This window comes from Coregonus lavaretus (genome assembly GCF_964263955.1).
Source record: "Coregonus lavaretus genome assembly, chromosome: 5".
In the NCBI taxonomy this organism is placed as follows: domain Eukaryota; kingdom Metazoa; phylum Chordata; class Actinopteri; order Salmoniformes; family Salmonidae; genus Coregonus; species Coregonus lavaretus.
In genome coordinates, this window is record NC_139992.1 from 41592791 (window position 1) to 41605733 (window position 12943).

The 12943-nt window shown below is 41.0% G+C and overlaps 1 protein-coding gene and 1 pseudogene across 3 annotated transcripts; one reads left to right on the forward strand and one right to left on the reverse strand.

Annotated features, from left to right (window-relative positions):
- Positions 1-954: 954 nt before the first annotated feature.
- Positions 955-4823, reverse strand: LOC311130015 (ankyrin repeat domain-containing protein 16-like). Of its 2 annotated transcripts, XM_084162614.1 has the most exons (7): positions 4412-4823; positions 3021-3240; positions 2844-2886; positions 2515-2623; positions 1880-2041; positions 1702-1780; positions 955-1175 (listed from the first exon to the last, which is right to left on the reverse strand). In XM_084162614.1, exons 2-7 carry the CDS (start codon positions 3229-3231, stop codon positions 1021-1023), a joined length of 759 nt encoding a protein of 252 aa, XP_084018740.1. In that variant the 5' UTR covers positions 3232-3240; positions 4412-4823; the 3' UTR covers positions 955-1020. The 2 variants fall into 2 exon arrangements, with proteins under 2 accessions (XP_084018740.1, XP_084018741.1); XM_084162615.1 differs by lacking the exon at positions 1702-1780 and having other exon boundaries at positions 1030-1175; positions 4412-4500.
- Positions 4487-12653, forward strand: LOC311130013 (glycosyltransferase 8 domain-containing protein 2-like; annotated as a pseudogene). Its single transcript, XR_014615322.1, has 10 exons — positions 4487-4706; positions 7978-8020; positions 10071-10169; positions 10491-10692; positions 10899-11016; positions 11105-11189; positions 11299-11411; positions 11675-11841; positions 12112-12224; positions 12392-12653. The product of XR_014615322.1 is annotated as a glycosyltransferase 8 domain-containing protein 2-like (transcript).
- The last annotated feature ends 290 nt before the right edge of the window (positions 12654-12943 follow it).

Here is a 12943-nt window from a genome sequence, read left to right on the forward strand (position 1 = left end):
TAATGGCTGTGATAAGAGAAAACTGAGGATGGCTCAACAACATTGTAGTTACTCTACAATACTAACTTAATGGACAGAGTGAAAAGAAGGAAGCCTGTACAGAAAAATATTTCACTTTTTGTCCTGAATACAAAGTGTTATGTTTGGGGTACATCCAACACAACACATCACTTACTACCACTCTTCATATTTTCAAGCATGGTGGTGGCTGCATCATGTTATGGGTATGCTTGTCATTGGCAAGGACTAGGGAGTTTTTTAGGATTAAAATAAACAGAATAGAGCTAAGCACAGGCAAAATCCTAGAGGAAAACCTGGTTCAGCCTGCTCTCCAACAGACATTGGGAGACAAATTCGCCTTTCAGCAGGACAATAACCTAAAACACAAGGCCAAATCTACACTGGAGTTGCTTACCAAGACAACATTTAATGTTCCTGAGTGGACTAGTTACAGTTTTGACTTGAATCGGCTTGAAAATCTATGGCAAGTCTTGAAAATGGCTGTCTAGCAATGATCAACAATCAACTTGACAGAGCTTGAAGAATTTTAAAAAGAATAATGTGCAAATATTGTACAACCCAGGTGTGCAAAGCTCTTAGAAACGTACCCAGAAAGACTCACAGCTGTAATCACTGACAAAGGTGATTTTAACATGTATTGACTTGGTAGGTTGAATACTTATCTAATCAAGATATATCAGTGTTTTATTTGTAATATATATATTTTTACAAATGTTTGAATTTTTCTTCTACCTTACAGAGTATTTTGTGTAGACAGCTGACAATAAAATTACAATGAAATCAATTTTAATCCCATGTTTTAACACAACAAAATGTGGAAAAAGTTAAGGAATGTGAATACTTTCTGAAGGCACTGTATTGGTTTTCTCCCCATCAACAAAATCCACACAGAAATAAATTATATGAAGTTATTATTTTTATTATTTTATTTAAATACAATCTGCCATCCAGAATACCATTAATGTCTATCATTTATTGATTCTCCATTCAGACAGTAGTTTATGTCAAATCACATTCAAACACTTTGAGCACGTCTGGTTTTTTGGCAAGCTGTTGAGCAGTGGTGCCCGAGGCATCCACCTTGTCTACTAGCCCCAGCTGTAGGAGTGTCCTGACCGCTTCTGCATGCTGCCCTGTACACGCCATATGAAGAGCTGGTGGAGGCACAGAGAGACACGGGCAGTAGATTCATTAATCAATGTCAGATACTTGCTGGTGCAGAGATCTGCACAGTGCACACACAGGGTTGAGGTCTTCACGGGTCCACAGACCCAAAATTACGAGATCCAACCCGGGACCCGAGAATTAAAGTGTATTGCTACAAGCAAAGTGCAATTATCATAATGTATATTCATGTGATATTTGAGTGACAAAAAAAGTATAACAATATCTATGGGCTAAAAAAACATAAATAAATAAACGTTAGCTGATATGTGCTAGTTGATCTGGACATTTCTGACAAGTTATAAATAGCTCTCTAAGGTATGCAATGACTAACATGACCAGAGGAACTGATGATGCACTACCCAATTTCGAAATGGCACCTTCTGCATTCTACTATTACAACTTTCAAGACTACGTTTAAAGCCGGACTGAGTTCCTTTTTGGGGGGGAGGGCAACCCCGCGCCCTCCCTGCTGACCCCTTGCCCCACAGTTTGGGAACCACTGCTCTACAGTACCTGTTCTTCCCTTTTTGTCCCTGGCGTGAAGGTCTGCTCCTAATGTGAGGAATGTTTTGATTGTGCTTGTGTGGCCCTCCTGAAAATTTAAAATATCAGGCATGATATAATATGTGCCACAATTTGCCTTTATGTACAGTATAGGCCTGATAATAGACGTTTACAGAATAGAGCTAACCTTGGCAGCGTAGTGCAGGGCAGTGAGCTGCATGTCAGTGGCTGTCTGGTTCACGTCCACTCCGAGGTCCCTCACTACGAACTCTAGCGCCTCCTCCTGGGCTGTGACAGCAACCTGGTGCACCGGCTGGGCCCCCAGGACGTCTGCTGCAGTCGGAGAGGCCTGTGTGACACACAAACACACACACACACACACACACACACAGCATAGTCACAAAATCGGTAATGGGGTTAGAGGACGAAAATGTTATGAAACAACATTGTGAAATGCTACTTTTTAGTCGTTTTAAAGTTGATTTGCCACGTGCACAGGATACAACAGGTGTAAAACAGTGCAGTGGAATTCTTACCTTGAGAGCTCTTTCCCAACAATAATAATATAGATAGAAAATATAATAAAAATAACTACGATGAGAGTTAAAGAAACACGAGAATGCAAGTATATACTGGTCAGTGCCAGTACCTTATTCAATGTGCATTGGTACTGGAGTGGTTTAGGTGGATACATTTGCCTAATGGGACTATGGTGGAATTTGAGTGAGATACACACAAGCTGTTTTTTTGTGCAAATCTCAGTTATCTCAGCTATGTTTTGATAGATGGAAATTGTATTTTCCGCCAGAGTCTCCAGTATACCTGGTGCTTCTCCAGCAGTAGTTTGGCCACAGATATGTGTCCGTTCCTCACTGTGTCCATAAATAGAGTGACCCCACAGCTGTCCCTGCCATCCGGAACATAACCACACCTGCAAACAGATAAGTGAGGGTCAGTTAGCGCTACACCCACACACAATTACACATGATCACATTAACACACAGAGACTCAACTCTGACACTCTAACATGCCTTCTCACAAACATGCAAACCCTCTAAGTAAGACATATCCTAATTCATACCTCCTCTCACACACACACACACACACACACACACACACACACACACACACACACACATAGACAAACACACCTCTGTACCAAGATGCTGACCACTTCTTCACAGCCGTGCATCGCTGTAGGAACAGAGAATAGACAGAGAAGGCATAATGAACCAGAAAAAAACGGTGATATGTTATGCATATTGTTCAAAATACCTGTGAATATGTCCAGACCTGTGACATGTCTGATTTGTTAGCACAATGATTACCTGCAGTGTGCAGAGGAGTCCCCAGCGTCTTGCTCTCTGTCCTCCAGACTTCAGGGTTGGCCAGTAGGAGGTGCTGTATGACCGCTGGGTCTCCCTCCCTGCAGGCGATGTGGAAAGAGTTCCAGCCGTCCTTGTTCTTCAGCGTGGGGTCAGCCCCATGCGACAGCAGTTCCTGGATCACACCCAGGTTCCTCCGGGTGCAGGCCATCATCAGAGGGGTCTTGGAAGGAGAGGTGGGTCACGATGGTGGACCAGAGTTGCATATATCTCAATTCAGGTGCATGTGTTGCATTGTGTGAGGTAATTTTTTTGGTGAACAATTGTTTTTATTGGGTCACAAAGGCAATACAATCAATAAAAACAATAATAAAAATGTGCCAATTTTTAAACAACAACACCCTCCCACCCCAATTTTGTGTAGTAATTAATGCTTTGTTATGTTCATAGTAGTGTGTTGAAAATGGTGTACTATGCAGGCAGGGTGATATTACATGGACCTATTAAAACATCTCCTTCGAGCCGGATTTGAACCAGCGACCTAAGGATTTCAGCAGTTAGCCTCTACAGTCCTCCGCTCTACCAACTGAGCTATCGAAGGGAGATACATACAAGAAGAAAAAGCAGGATCGTATTCGTTAGTGTACACGGTAGCAAAACGTTTTGCAACAGAAAACAAAAAACAAGCCTCTCTTATTGGACAAATTCTGGTAGTTCTTCCCCGTTTCGGCTGGTTGCTTCCATTTGCTCTCTAATGAATATGACTCTGGTCATTCAATTAATCAGTACCCATATGATAAATTGAAACCAGAACTTTAATCGAATCTTAGAACAACTTATTTGTTATTTGATATATGACACACACACACAAGGTCACCCACTACTGTTACTATTTATTATTATTATTATTATTATTATTATTATTATTATTTATTTAAGCTGCTAGACCAAGTCACTTCTCACTTTACTACTTATATAACGGTCATCATAATTTGACAAAAATAATTTTATAAATCATACTGTTTATTTTATTGTGTACATCTCACAACTAGTTGTATGACCTTTTCTCTTCCACTTTTTATTGTTATTTTTGGACTTAGTATTTGGCATTTGATTGATAATGTACTGCATTGTTGAGGCTGAAAAAAGTTTCCTTCGAGCCGGATTTGAACCAGCGACCTAAGGATTTCAGCATTTAGCCTCTACAGTCCTCCGCTCTACCAACTGAGCTATCGAAGGGGGACAAATGCCTAGGGGAAAAAAAGTGTTTTTCAATATACCTTTAGCCAAAACATACTTGAAAACCTACAACTTATTTTCTATTTGGTTAAAAAATATAGGAATAACGTCGTCTTTATGTTTGCACATGGCATGCGTGTCAATGTATGTCTCACCAATCAGCCTTTTTTAAGCAGTCTACTTTGGCTCCTTCGGGTGATCAGATAGCTCAAACACTCCCCCTGTCCCATGGACGCAGCTTCATGCAGAACACTTTTGTAGTCGGTATTGTACAGCTCTATGTCCATCCCGATCTCTTTTACTAAAAATTGCACAATGTCCAAGTGGCCATGACGGGCGGCATAATGCAACAACTTATCACCCGATTTCCCGAAATGTTTCTTGTTGACAAAATGTGCAACAATGTTGCCACAAAGTTCCTTTTTAAGCGTGGACAATTCGCCATCCTGGGTAAGCTTGGTTAAATATTTCAATGCGTTCTCATCATCCACTGAACATATCAACTTACTAAAGTTAACTAGTTGACACCGTTTAAACTGCTAAAATAGCTTGATACTGTATCTGATCAGAAGCTAGGAATTGCATGGTGACAAGTAGGTTAAATTGTTGGTCAACCAAAAGCCTACACATTTCTTTTGAGTTCTACTCTACTTTTTGCGCAAACGCAAAATATAGGAAATATGAACTTAATACTTGACAATAATGCGTAAAAGCAATGCACAACACTGTTCTACCATAGGCTATGGGTTAAAATAGCTCGCATCATGTTCAGCAAGAAATTCGGTGATATACTCTGATCGTCCAGTAGGCTGTAGCAGAATTGTGCACTGGGGCTTGTAGTCTTTGATAGTGATTACTCTCAAAATAACTTATATTGAATGATAATGCATAGTTTGGGGTGTATTACATTTTATTGACTTAAACTTTGTAAATAATAACTTCTGCTTCCAATGGTAGTTGCCTCAAATTATGTAGGCCTATATAGTAAACGTATTCAGTTGTAGGCCTATAGATCTACTTTTCTTTTTACAATAGGCCAAAACATGTAAAGATAGGCTATTTAAAAAACATGGCGTGTAATGAAGTGTAATACAATCTCAGTAATTATCTACAAACCAAAGGCATGTGGCCCCCGCGGAGCTTTCCATGGGTGAACAAGAGTAGGCACATCTGGAAAGATCTTCCTGAAGAAGAAGAAAAAAATGTTGTAAAGTTGAGTGGGTGAAGGAGATTCTGTCTGTAGCATTTATTCAAGACCATGCGCAGAGACCGGTGGATACTGAAGCTGTGAGAATAATTGTGGCACTTTCTCCCGGTAAATTACTTTATTTTATTACACGTTGTTGAATGAAGAGTTTTGCTTAGAAAGTGTGCGTTGTTGTGCATAGCCTGCATTGCTCTAAAGCTAGAAGAGGAGACACACCTCTTTTTATGAACGTAATATTTATACATATTTTTAAAAAATCATTATTATAATCTATGTGTGATGCATTGAGTAGATTGCTATAGGTTAATCTGATCTTTTTTTTATTTCATTTGTGCAATTGTTACATAAACCAATGTAAGGCTACTAAAAACAACTTAATCTTGTAAACCCCTGATTAAGCCATATCTATGGCTATCCATCTCTGTACATTTAATTATAATTTAGATTAGTTTAAAGAAAGTTGTCCCAAAGAGCATTAAAATGTGTGTAGAGAACATTGAAAAGAGTCTGGAACCCCTAAAAACAAATGAACACAATCCAAAACTCTGTCACCCTTTTTATGTAATTGTTGTAGAAGACAATAACATTGTTATGTATGAGAGGAAATTGAACATGAGCGCAAAACACTTCACCTAATGGTTATTTTACAAGCACTAAGAAACATTACCAAGTCATTTATACTGGCTCAGTCTTGGATAGTAATGCTTTCTACAGAGGAGAACTTGCCCAGAAAATCTGTCTGCAGCATATGTGAAAAGTTTGAACTAATAGTGATACCATTATCTCCATCTTACATCAATGGAGTGGCAGTATTTTCTCTGAAAATGGACAGAATAGAACAGTATGATGATCTCACAGCAGAACTAGTTTTTGTTGGTTTATCCAGCTCCAAACAGAACACAGCTTGTCATGTCACTTTTATAGATTGTTTATAGAGTAGTTTACATCTCAACTCTCTACTGTTTACTTACACATTGCATCCAAAGGAGACAGAGAGGGTGAGAGAGACTGAGAAACATCAGTGTCGAGAGAGTTAGAATTTAAGCAAAATAAATCGAGGGATAGAAATATAGCCTCTTGGGAGAGACAGACAAAAGCTTACTGAAAAATGCCCCTAGGATGGAAGCACCAAGAGGCTTTTCAAAACCAGATCCACATGCGTGCAGTCACCAGACCCTTGGGGTGCTATGTATGTCCCAGAGAGAAACAGTACAGGATGTACTGCATACTACATTAGATATAACTGTATTAGCCAACACCTTGGGCTACGGTATACATTTACCATACTGATAAAGTAATATAGAGAGTGACCAGTTATAAAAGTCATGACATGCAATTATCATGTCTGTTCAGTTCTGCAGTTGCGGTGTGTGGACTATCATACCGTGTAGGCTATGTGATCCTCATGGCAGAAAATATCAGCAAATGTTTCAGTGGAAACAGACTAGGGTGCAGGTAGCCTAGTGATTAGAGCATTGAGGCAGTAAACGAAAGGTCGCTAGTTTGAATCCCTGAGCCGACAAGGTGAAAAATCGGTCGTTGAGCAAGGCACTTAACCCTAATTGCGCCAGGGGTGCTGGACAATGGTGACCCGGCCGTGACCCTACTCTCCGAGGGTGTCTCAGGGGGAGTTGGGATATGCAGAAAAACACATCTCCAATTCACACATGCGTATAATACACACTTTTACATGTGTGAAATAGCACAAATATAAGGACCCACCAAATGATTTTATATTATAAACCAGTTTCGTTTGTTATTTTTACTGCTGCTCTTTAATTATTTGTAACTTTTTTTCCGTATTATTTTACATTGTATTTTTCTGTGATATTCTTCTATTTTTTTGTATTTGTTGTATTTGTTAATTTATTGTTTTTTGTTTTTGTTTTTTGTGTGTATTTTTGTTTGTTATTCTTTCTTAAAACTGCATTGTTGGTTAAGGGCTTGTAAGTAAGCATTTCACTGTAAGGTCTACACCTGTTGTATTCGGCGCATGTGACAAATACAATTTGATTTGATTTGAGTTGGTCTCAACATTTGTTTTTATTTACTGTACCCCCAATCACATTTCACTCTGCCCAAAGTACTCCATCTTGTGCCCCCTCAGCTGCAACCAATCATTAGGCCTATGTTCTTATGACTCTTCCTAAGTACCTCCTGTGGATAGGCGAGGTACCCTGAGGGGTACAGGTAAACAACTCAGGCTCAGGTGAAGCCCAATATTAAACTATTAATGTTGATTTGGAGGTGTGTTTGTCAGATTGTTTATTGTGTCAGAGGGGTTTTCCTGTATTTAACAGCTGTTGTGAGGACTGTGTCTCTCAGAGGACTACCAGATCCTGTTTGGGAGCACATCTGGGGCATGCTCTGGGAAGGATTTATGTCTGTGAAGACACCCTTCTGGATCCTCAACTGAGCGCTAATGCCAAGGAATATGGCACTCCCTCGCTTACTCTTTGTCTTAGTGTCTGTCTGTCTGCCTCTGAATCTCACTGCTTCTCTCTGTCTTTTCAGATGTGGCTGGAAGAAACATGATCAATGGCTCTTTTGAGGAAAAGTGAGTGACCACAGGATGTTGTAATTGTTCTTGCCCATACACGTTTTTACATCATTACTTTTTCATATACACTACCAGTCAAAAGTTTGGACACACCTACTCATTCATTGTCCTGTTGAAAAACAAATGATAGTCCCACTAAGCCCAAACCAGATGGGATGGCGTATCGCTGCAGAATGCTGTGGTAGCCATGCTGGTTAAGTGTGCCTTGAATTCTAAATAAATCACAGACAGTGTCACCAGCAAAGCACCCCCACACCATAACACCTCCTCCTCCATGCTTTACGGTGGGAACTACACATGCGGAGATCATCCGTTCACCCACACCGCATCTCACAAAGACACGGCGGTTGGAACCAAAAATCTCCAATTTGGACTCGACCAAAGGACACATTTCCACCGGTCTAATGTTCATTGCTCGTGTTTCTTGGCCGAAGGAGGTCTCTTCTTCTTATTGATGTCCTTTAGTAGTGGTTTCTTTAAAGCAATTCGACCATGAAGGCCTGATTCACACAGTCCCCTCTGAACAGTTGATGTTGAGATGGGCTATCTTCTGTATACCCCCCTACCTTGTCACAACGAATTAAGAAGGAAAGAAATTCCACAAATTAACTTTTAAGAAGGCACAAATGTTAATTGAAATTCATTCCAGTTGACTACTTCATGAAGCTGGTTGAGAGAATGCCAAGAGTGTGCAAAGCTGTCATCAAGGCAAAGGGTGTTTTGTTTAACGCTTTTTTGTTTACTACATGACTCCATATGTGTTATTTCATAGTTTATGTCTTCACTATTATTCTACAATGTAGAAAATAGTCAAAATAAAGAAAAACCCTGGAATGAGTAGGTGTGTCCAAACATTTGGCTGGTACTGTATATTCAATGAGTAGTAAAAACATTGTTGAATGTAAATAATGGGTTTTGTTCCACTCTTATAAACATGGTGCCTGTAGCAGAGATCAGTGTAGCCATTTTAAAGCACAACCCCCCAGATTCCTCTGGAGTATACTTTACCTCAGCTGAGTTGGAACGCTTCCAACACATCCATAAATTATGTTTGAGACTCTGTGTGTGTGTGTGTGTGTGTGTGTGTGTGTGTGTTGCCAATCCCAAATGTTCCTCAACACTGATGAGGTAACCAGGAAAGGGAGCCCAGAAAAGAGTCCCATTTCATCATCTCAGTCCTCTGTTCTTCACATTCAATACATGATGCAACCTTTAAAGGATTTTAAATTAGTGTCCACAACAGTTGTGCTTTGTTCTACACCCTTCTTTTATACAGTCTATGCTTTACTTAGAAGGTTAACAGATGTCTTTACTCAAACAACGCAGACAGTTGATTTTGGCACAGAGGGCAGCTGGTAGCCTGGTTCTTTCAATTTTCCAGAAGTGAAGCAAGATTTTAATGAATAGTTTGTTGTTATTGTTGAGGCAGACAGTTTAGGTCATCCAGGGGTGAATGTGTCAGAACAAGATTGATGCCACTCAGGTTGACTACAGCTGACACATGGTTGAGGTGTGTGGATAGGGAGAGAAGGGTAGGTGTAACTATTTTATTAGTTAGATTAGTTATGGTGCGGCAGGTAGCTTAGTGGTTAAGAGCGTAGTGCCAGTAACCGAAAGGTCGCTGGTTCTAATCCCCGAGCCGACTAGGTGAAAAATCTGTCGATGTGCCCTTGAGCAAGGCACTTAACCCTAATTGCTCCTGTAAGTCGCTCTGGATAAGAGCGTCTGCTAAAAATGTAAAAAAAAAAAACAAAAAAAAAAAAAAAAAGTTAGAATTAGTCATGGCACCTGGAGGATGAGTCGTAAAAGATTAGAGGTTTTGATAGGGTACAGATGAGAGCCCTGTTTGAGTATCTCAAGGTACAATAATATGTGATCTGGCATGATTAGATAAGAGGTGACAGCATTATAGTGGAAACTGTGCATAAGTTGAACTGATCCAGTTTGGAAGGACTTCTGCTTCAGTTCCCTTGCATCTGACATTGCAATGACTCAAGTGTACTTTATTGAATGGTCCGTTTCTCTCTCTCTCTCTGCTGTGTCACAGTAAACCATATCCTGCTCATGTTGCTGGTTCTCATAGTGTGTCTACTCCTGCATAGTAAGCTGTTCAGAGGCCTGTCTCAGCCCAAACTCAAACTCACAGGTAATTCCCCCCAGCTTCTTTAAACAGGTAAGAACAGGTCCCACTCTAAAGACACGCTGACCTGAGAGCCAGGTGCAGGCCACGGCAAGAGAAAGAAACAGGACTAGAACCTGCCAAGAACAGTAATTGACACGAGGCTATGAATGCCTGTTTATTTAAAGAGAAGCATTTCCTTTGCCGCTTATGGGATAGCTTTTAGGGGGCAAATTACTTTGCAATTGAAATGTTAAAGCTCATGGAGTTCCTTGAATAGTTGTAATAGCTTTTAAAAATAGATGTGACTACTTGGCCAAGCCCAGACTGGTTGTACTTCCCTCACAGAAACCAGGAAGGACCCAGAGCGTGCGCCCAAAGTTCCTGTGGAGAAGGCTGCGGAGGGAGAGGATGACATCCCAGTGGTCATCTGTGCTGCGGAGGAACGCATGGGCGGTGCCATGGCAACCATCAACAGCATCCATAGCAACACAGAGGCCATCGTGTTCTTCTATATTGTCACTCTTCGTGATGCCATCAAGCTGACAAGGTGTTTCACACTAATCCCTCCCCCTTCCATCATCACTACTTGATTTGTAGCAATTTCAGTTCCTAGTTCCAACCCAGGATGCTTTCATTAATTGATTATCTGAATTGTTTCAATAAAGGCCTCGAAAGGACAACTGAGAAATTACTTTTAAATGGAGTGAGTTGAACTGTCATTATATTCCTTTGTCTTCATGTGTGTCTTCATAGACAGTACATAGAGAAGACCAAGCTGAAGGGCATCAAGTATAAGATTCTGGAGTTCAACCCCATGGTTCTGAAAGGGAAGGTGAAACCAGACTCCTCCCGACCAGATCTGCTGCACCCAGTGAGTACACACATACACCCACATAGGAAGTCATTCTAACCTAACCACAGTCACGGTCCCTAAAGTCCATGTTTTGGTTGTTTTGCAGCTCAACTTTGTACGCTTTTACTTGCCGCTCCTTGATATCAGCCACAAGAGGGTGATCTACTTAGACGACGATGTCATTGTGCAAGGTACAGAAATGTGTCCTTATCTTTGTGCAATTCAGTCCAGTTTTAACTTGAGCTGTAGTTGCAATAAATGGGTGTCTGTATTTTCAGTATTTACATTCACTAATGACAGGTGACATCAAGGACCTGTACCATACCAAGCTGGAGAAAGGCCATGCTGCTGCCTTCGCCACAGACTGTGACCTGCCCTCCACCCACGAAATGGTGCGCAGTGTGGGCATGCAGGTCAGTGTCATTTCTTAGCCACAAGAGGGCATTGTTTGCCAAAATAAGAGCAGAGGTACCTCTACTACAATCAATCCCAGTAAAGGCCAATATATTGAACTTGAGTTTATCCTATACCTAGCCAAGAAGATACTCACTAATTCTCTTCTGAAATAACAACCCGACCAGCTGTCTCATAGATCTCAATGCTGAGAAAACTTTATCAGTTTGTCTCCGATTCTGAATCCAAATCAAATTCCTTCCCTAATGATCCTGTCTCCCAGACAACATACATGGGCTTCCTGGACTACAGGAAACAGGAAGTGAGGGACCTGAGGATCAACCCCAGCGACTGCTCATTCAACCCTGGGGTGTTTGTGGCCGACATTGGGGAGTAGAAGAAACAGAAGATCACCAAACAGCTGGAGAAATGGATGGAGGAGAACTTCAGGTGAATAGAGAAGTATGTGTGAACCTGTGATCATAAGTTTCCACATCACCACTAAACTGATCTGAGACCAGGTGAACCCAGAAGAAATTAACCCTGCTGTCTATAATAATAATAATAATAATAAACAGATATTCCTATGAAAGATTATTATTACTTCTATTCAGTTCTACATTATTTCATTTGAATATCATGATTAGAGAAATTAAATACTCATTTTCTACTTGAATGCACCCCTCCTCCTCCTCCTCTCTTCCCCCTTTTCCTCTCTAGGGAAAACATATACAGCAGTGCCATGGCAGGGGGCGTGGCGACTCCGCCGATGCTGATCGTGTTCCATGACAAATACACAATCATCGATCCTCTGTGGCACGTCCGACACTTGGGTGAGATCGCCTCACCTTGATGACGTCGTCACACACCTCGTACACAGCACAGAAGAGCCATGAATAGAGATAGAGATGTATGGCTGTTGTACACAGGCATGGGTGTCAATTTAGGATGTCACTTCTAGAGGCTGATTTACTGTGTATTCGGTTTTATTTTCCTATAGGCTGGAGCCCAGACACCCGCTACTCTGAGACCTTCCTCCAGGGGGCGCACCTGCTGCACTGGAATGGCCGCTTCAAGCCCTGGGACTACCCCTGTGTCCACCTGGACCTGTGGGAGAAGTGGTTTATCCCAGACCCCACCGGGAAATTCTCATTGGTACGGCCCGAGGGTAAAATCTGAGAGATGTTGAACAGAGGGTTGTGTAGGGGGATGTCTGGCATTTCAGACTGTGAATGGAGGCTGTGAACAGGAATTATTGTGGAGGCCTCTTTCTGATACTAAGTCCGATTGCTGTTTTAACATCTTTTGAGATGGTATTTCTTTGAGGGTTCCTATCAAAACGGCTTCAAGAACTCCAAGCCAGACAAGTACAGAAAATTGCTGCATCAAAAATGTATGTGGTCGTTATGAGATGAGTGAGCATAATTGTATTGATTGTTTTGACTTGAAACTCAACAATGTGATCTCTTTTAAAGCTTTTTCCTGAATAAAAAGCAGGAGATTTGACTGTGGAACATCTGAAATGGCTGACTATTGGCTAATAAAGAACAGA

Excerpts from the sequence above, each read along its gene's own strand:
- LOC311130015 (XM_084162614.1), bottom strand. The coding sequence starts at position 3,231 with ATGATGGCCTGCACCCGGAGGAACCTGGGTGTGATCCAGGAACTGCTG. Across the intron at positions 2,887-3,020 it reads GACTCCTCTGCACACTGCAG|CGATGCACGGCTGTGAAGAA; the intron begins GTAATCATTGTG and ends CTGTTCCTACAG. Across the intron at positions 2,042-2,514 it reads TACTGCTGGAGAAGCACCAG|GCCTCTCCGACTGCAGCAGA; the intron begins GTATACTGGAGA and ends TGTGTCACACAG.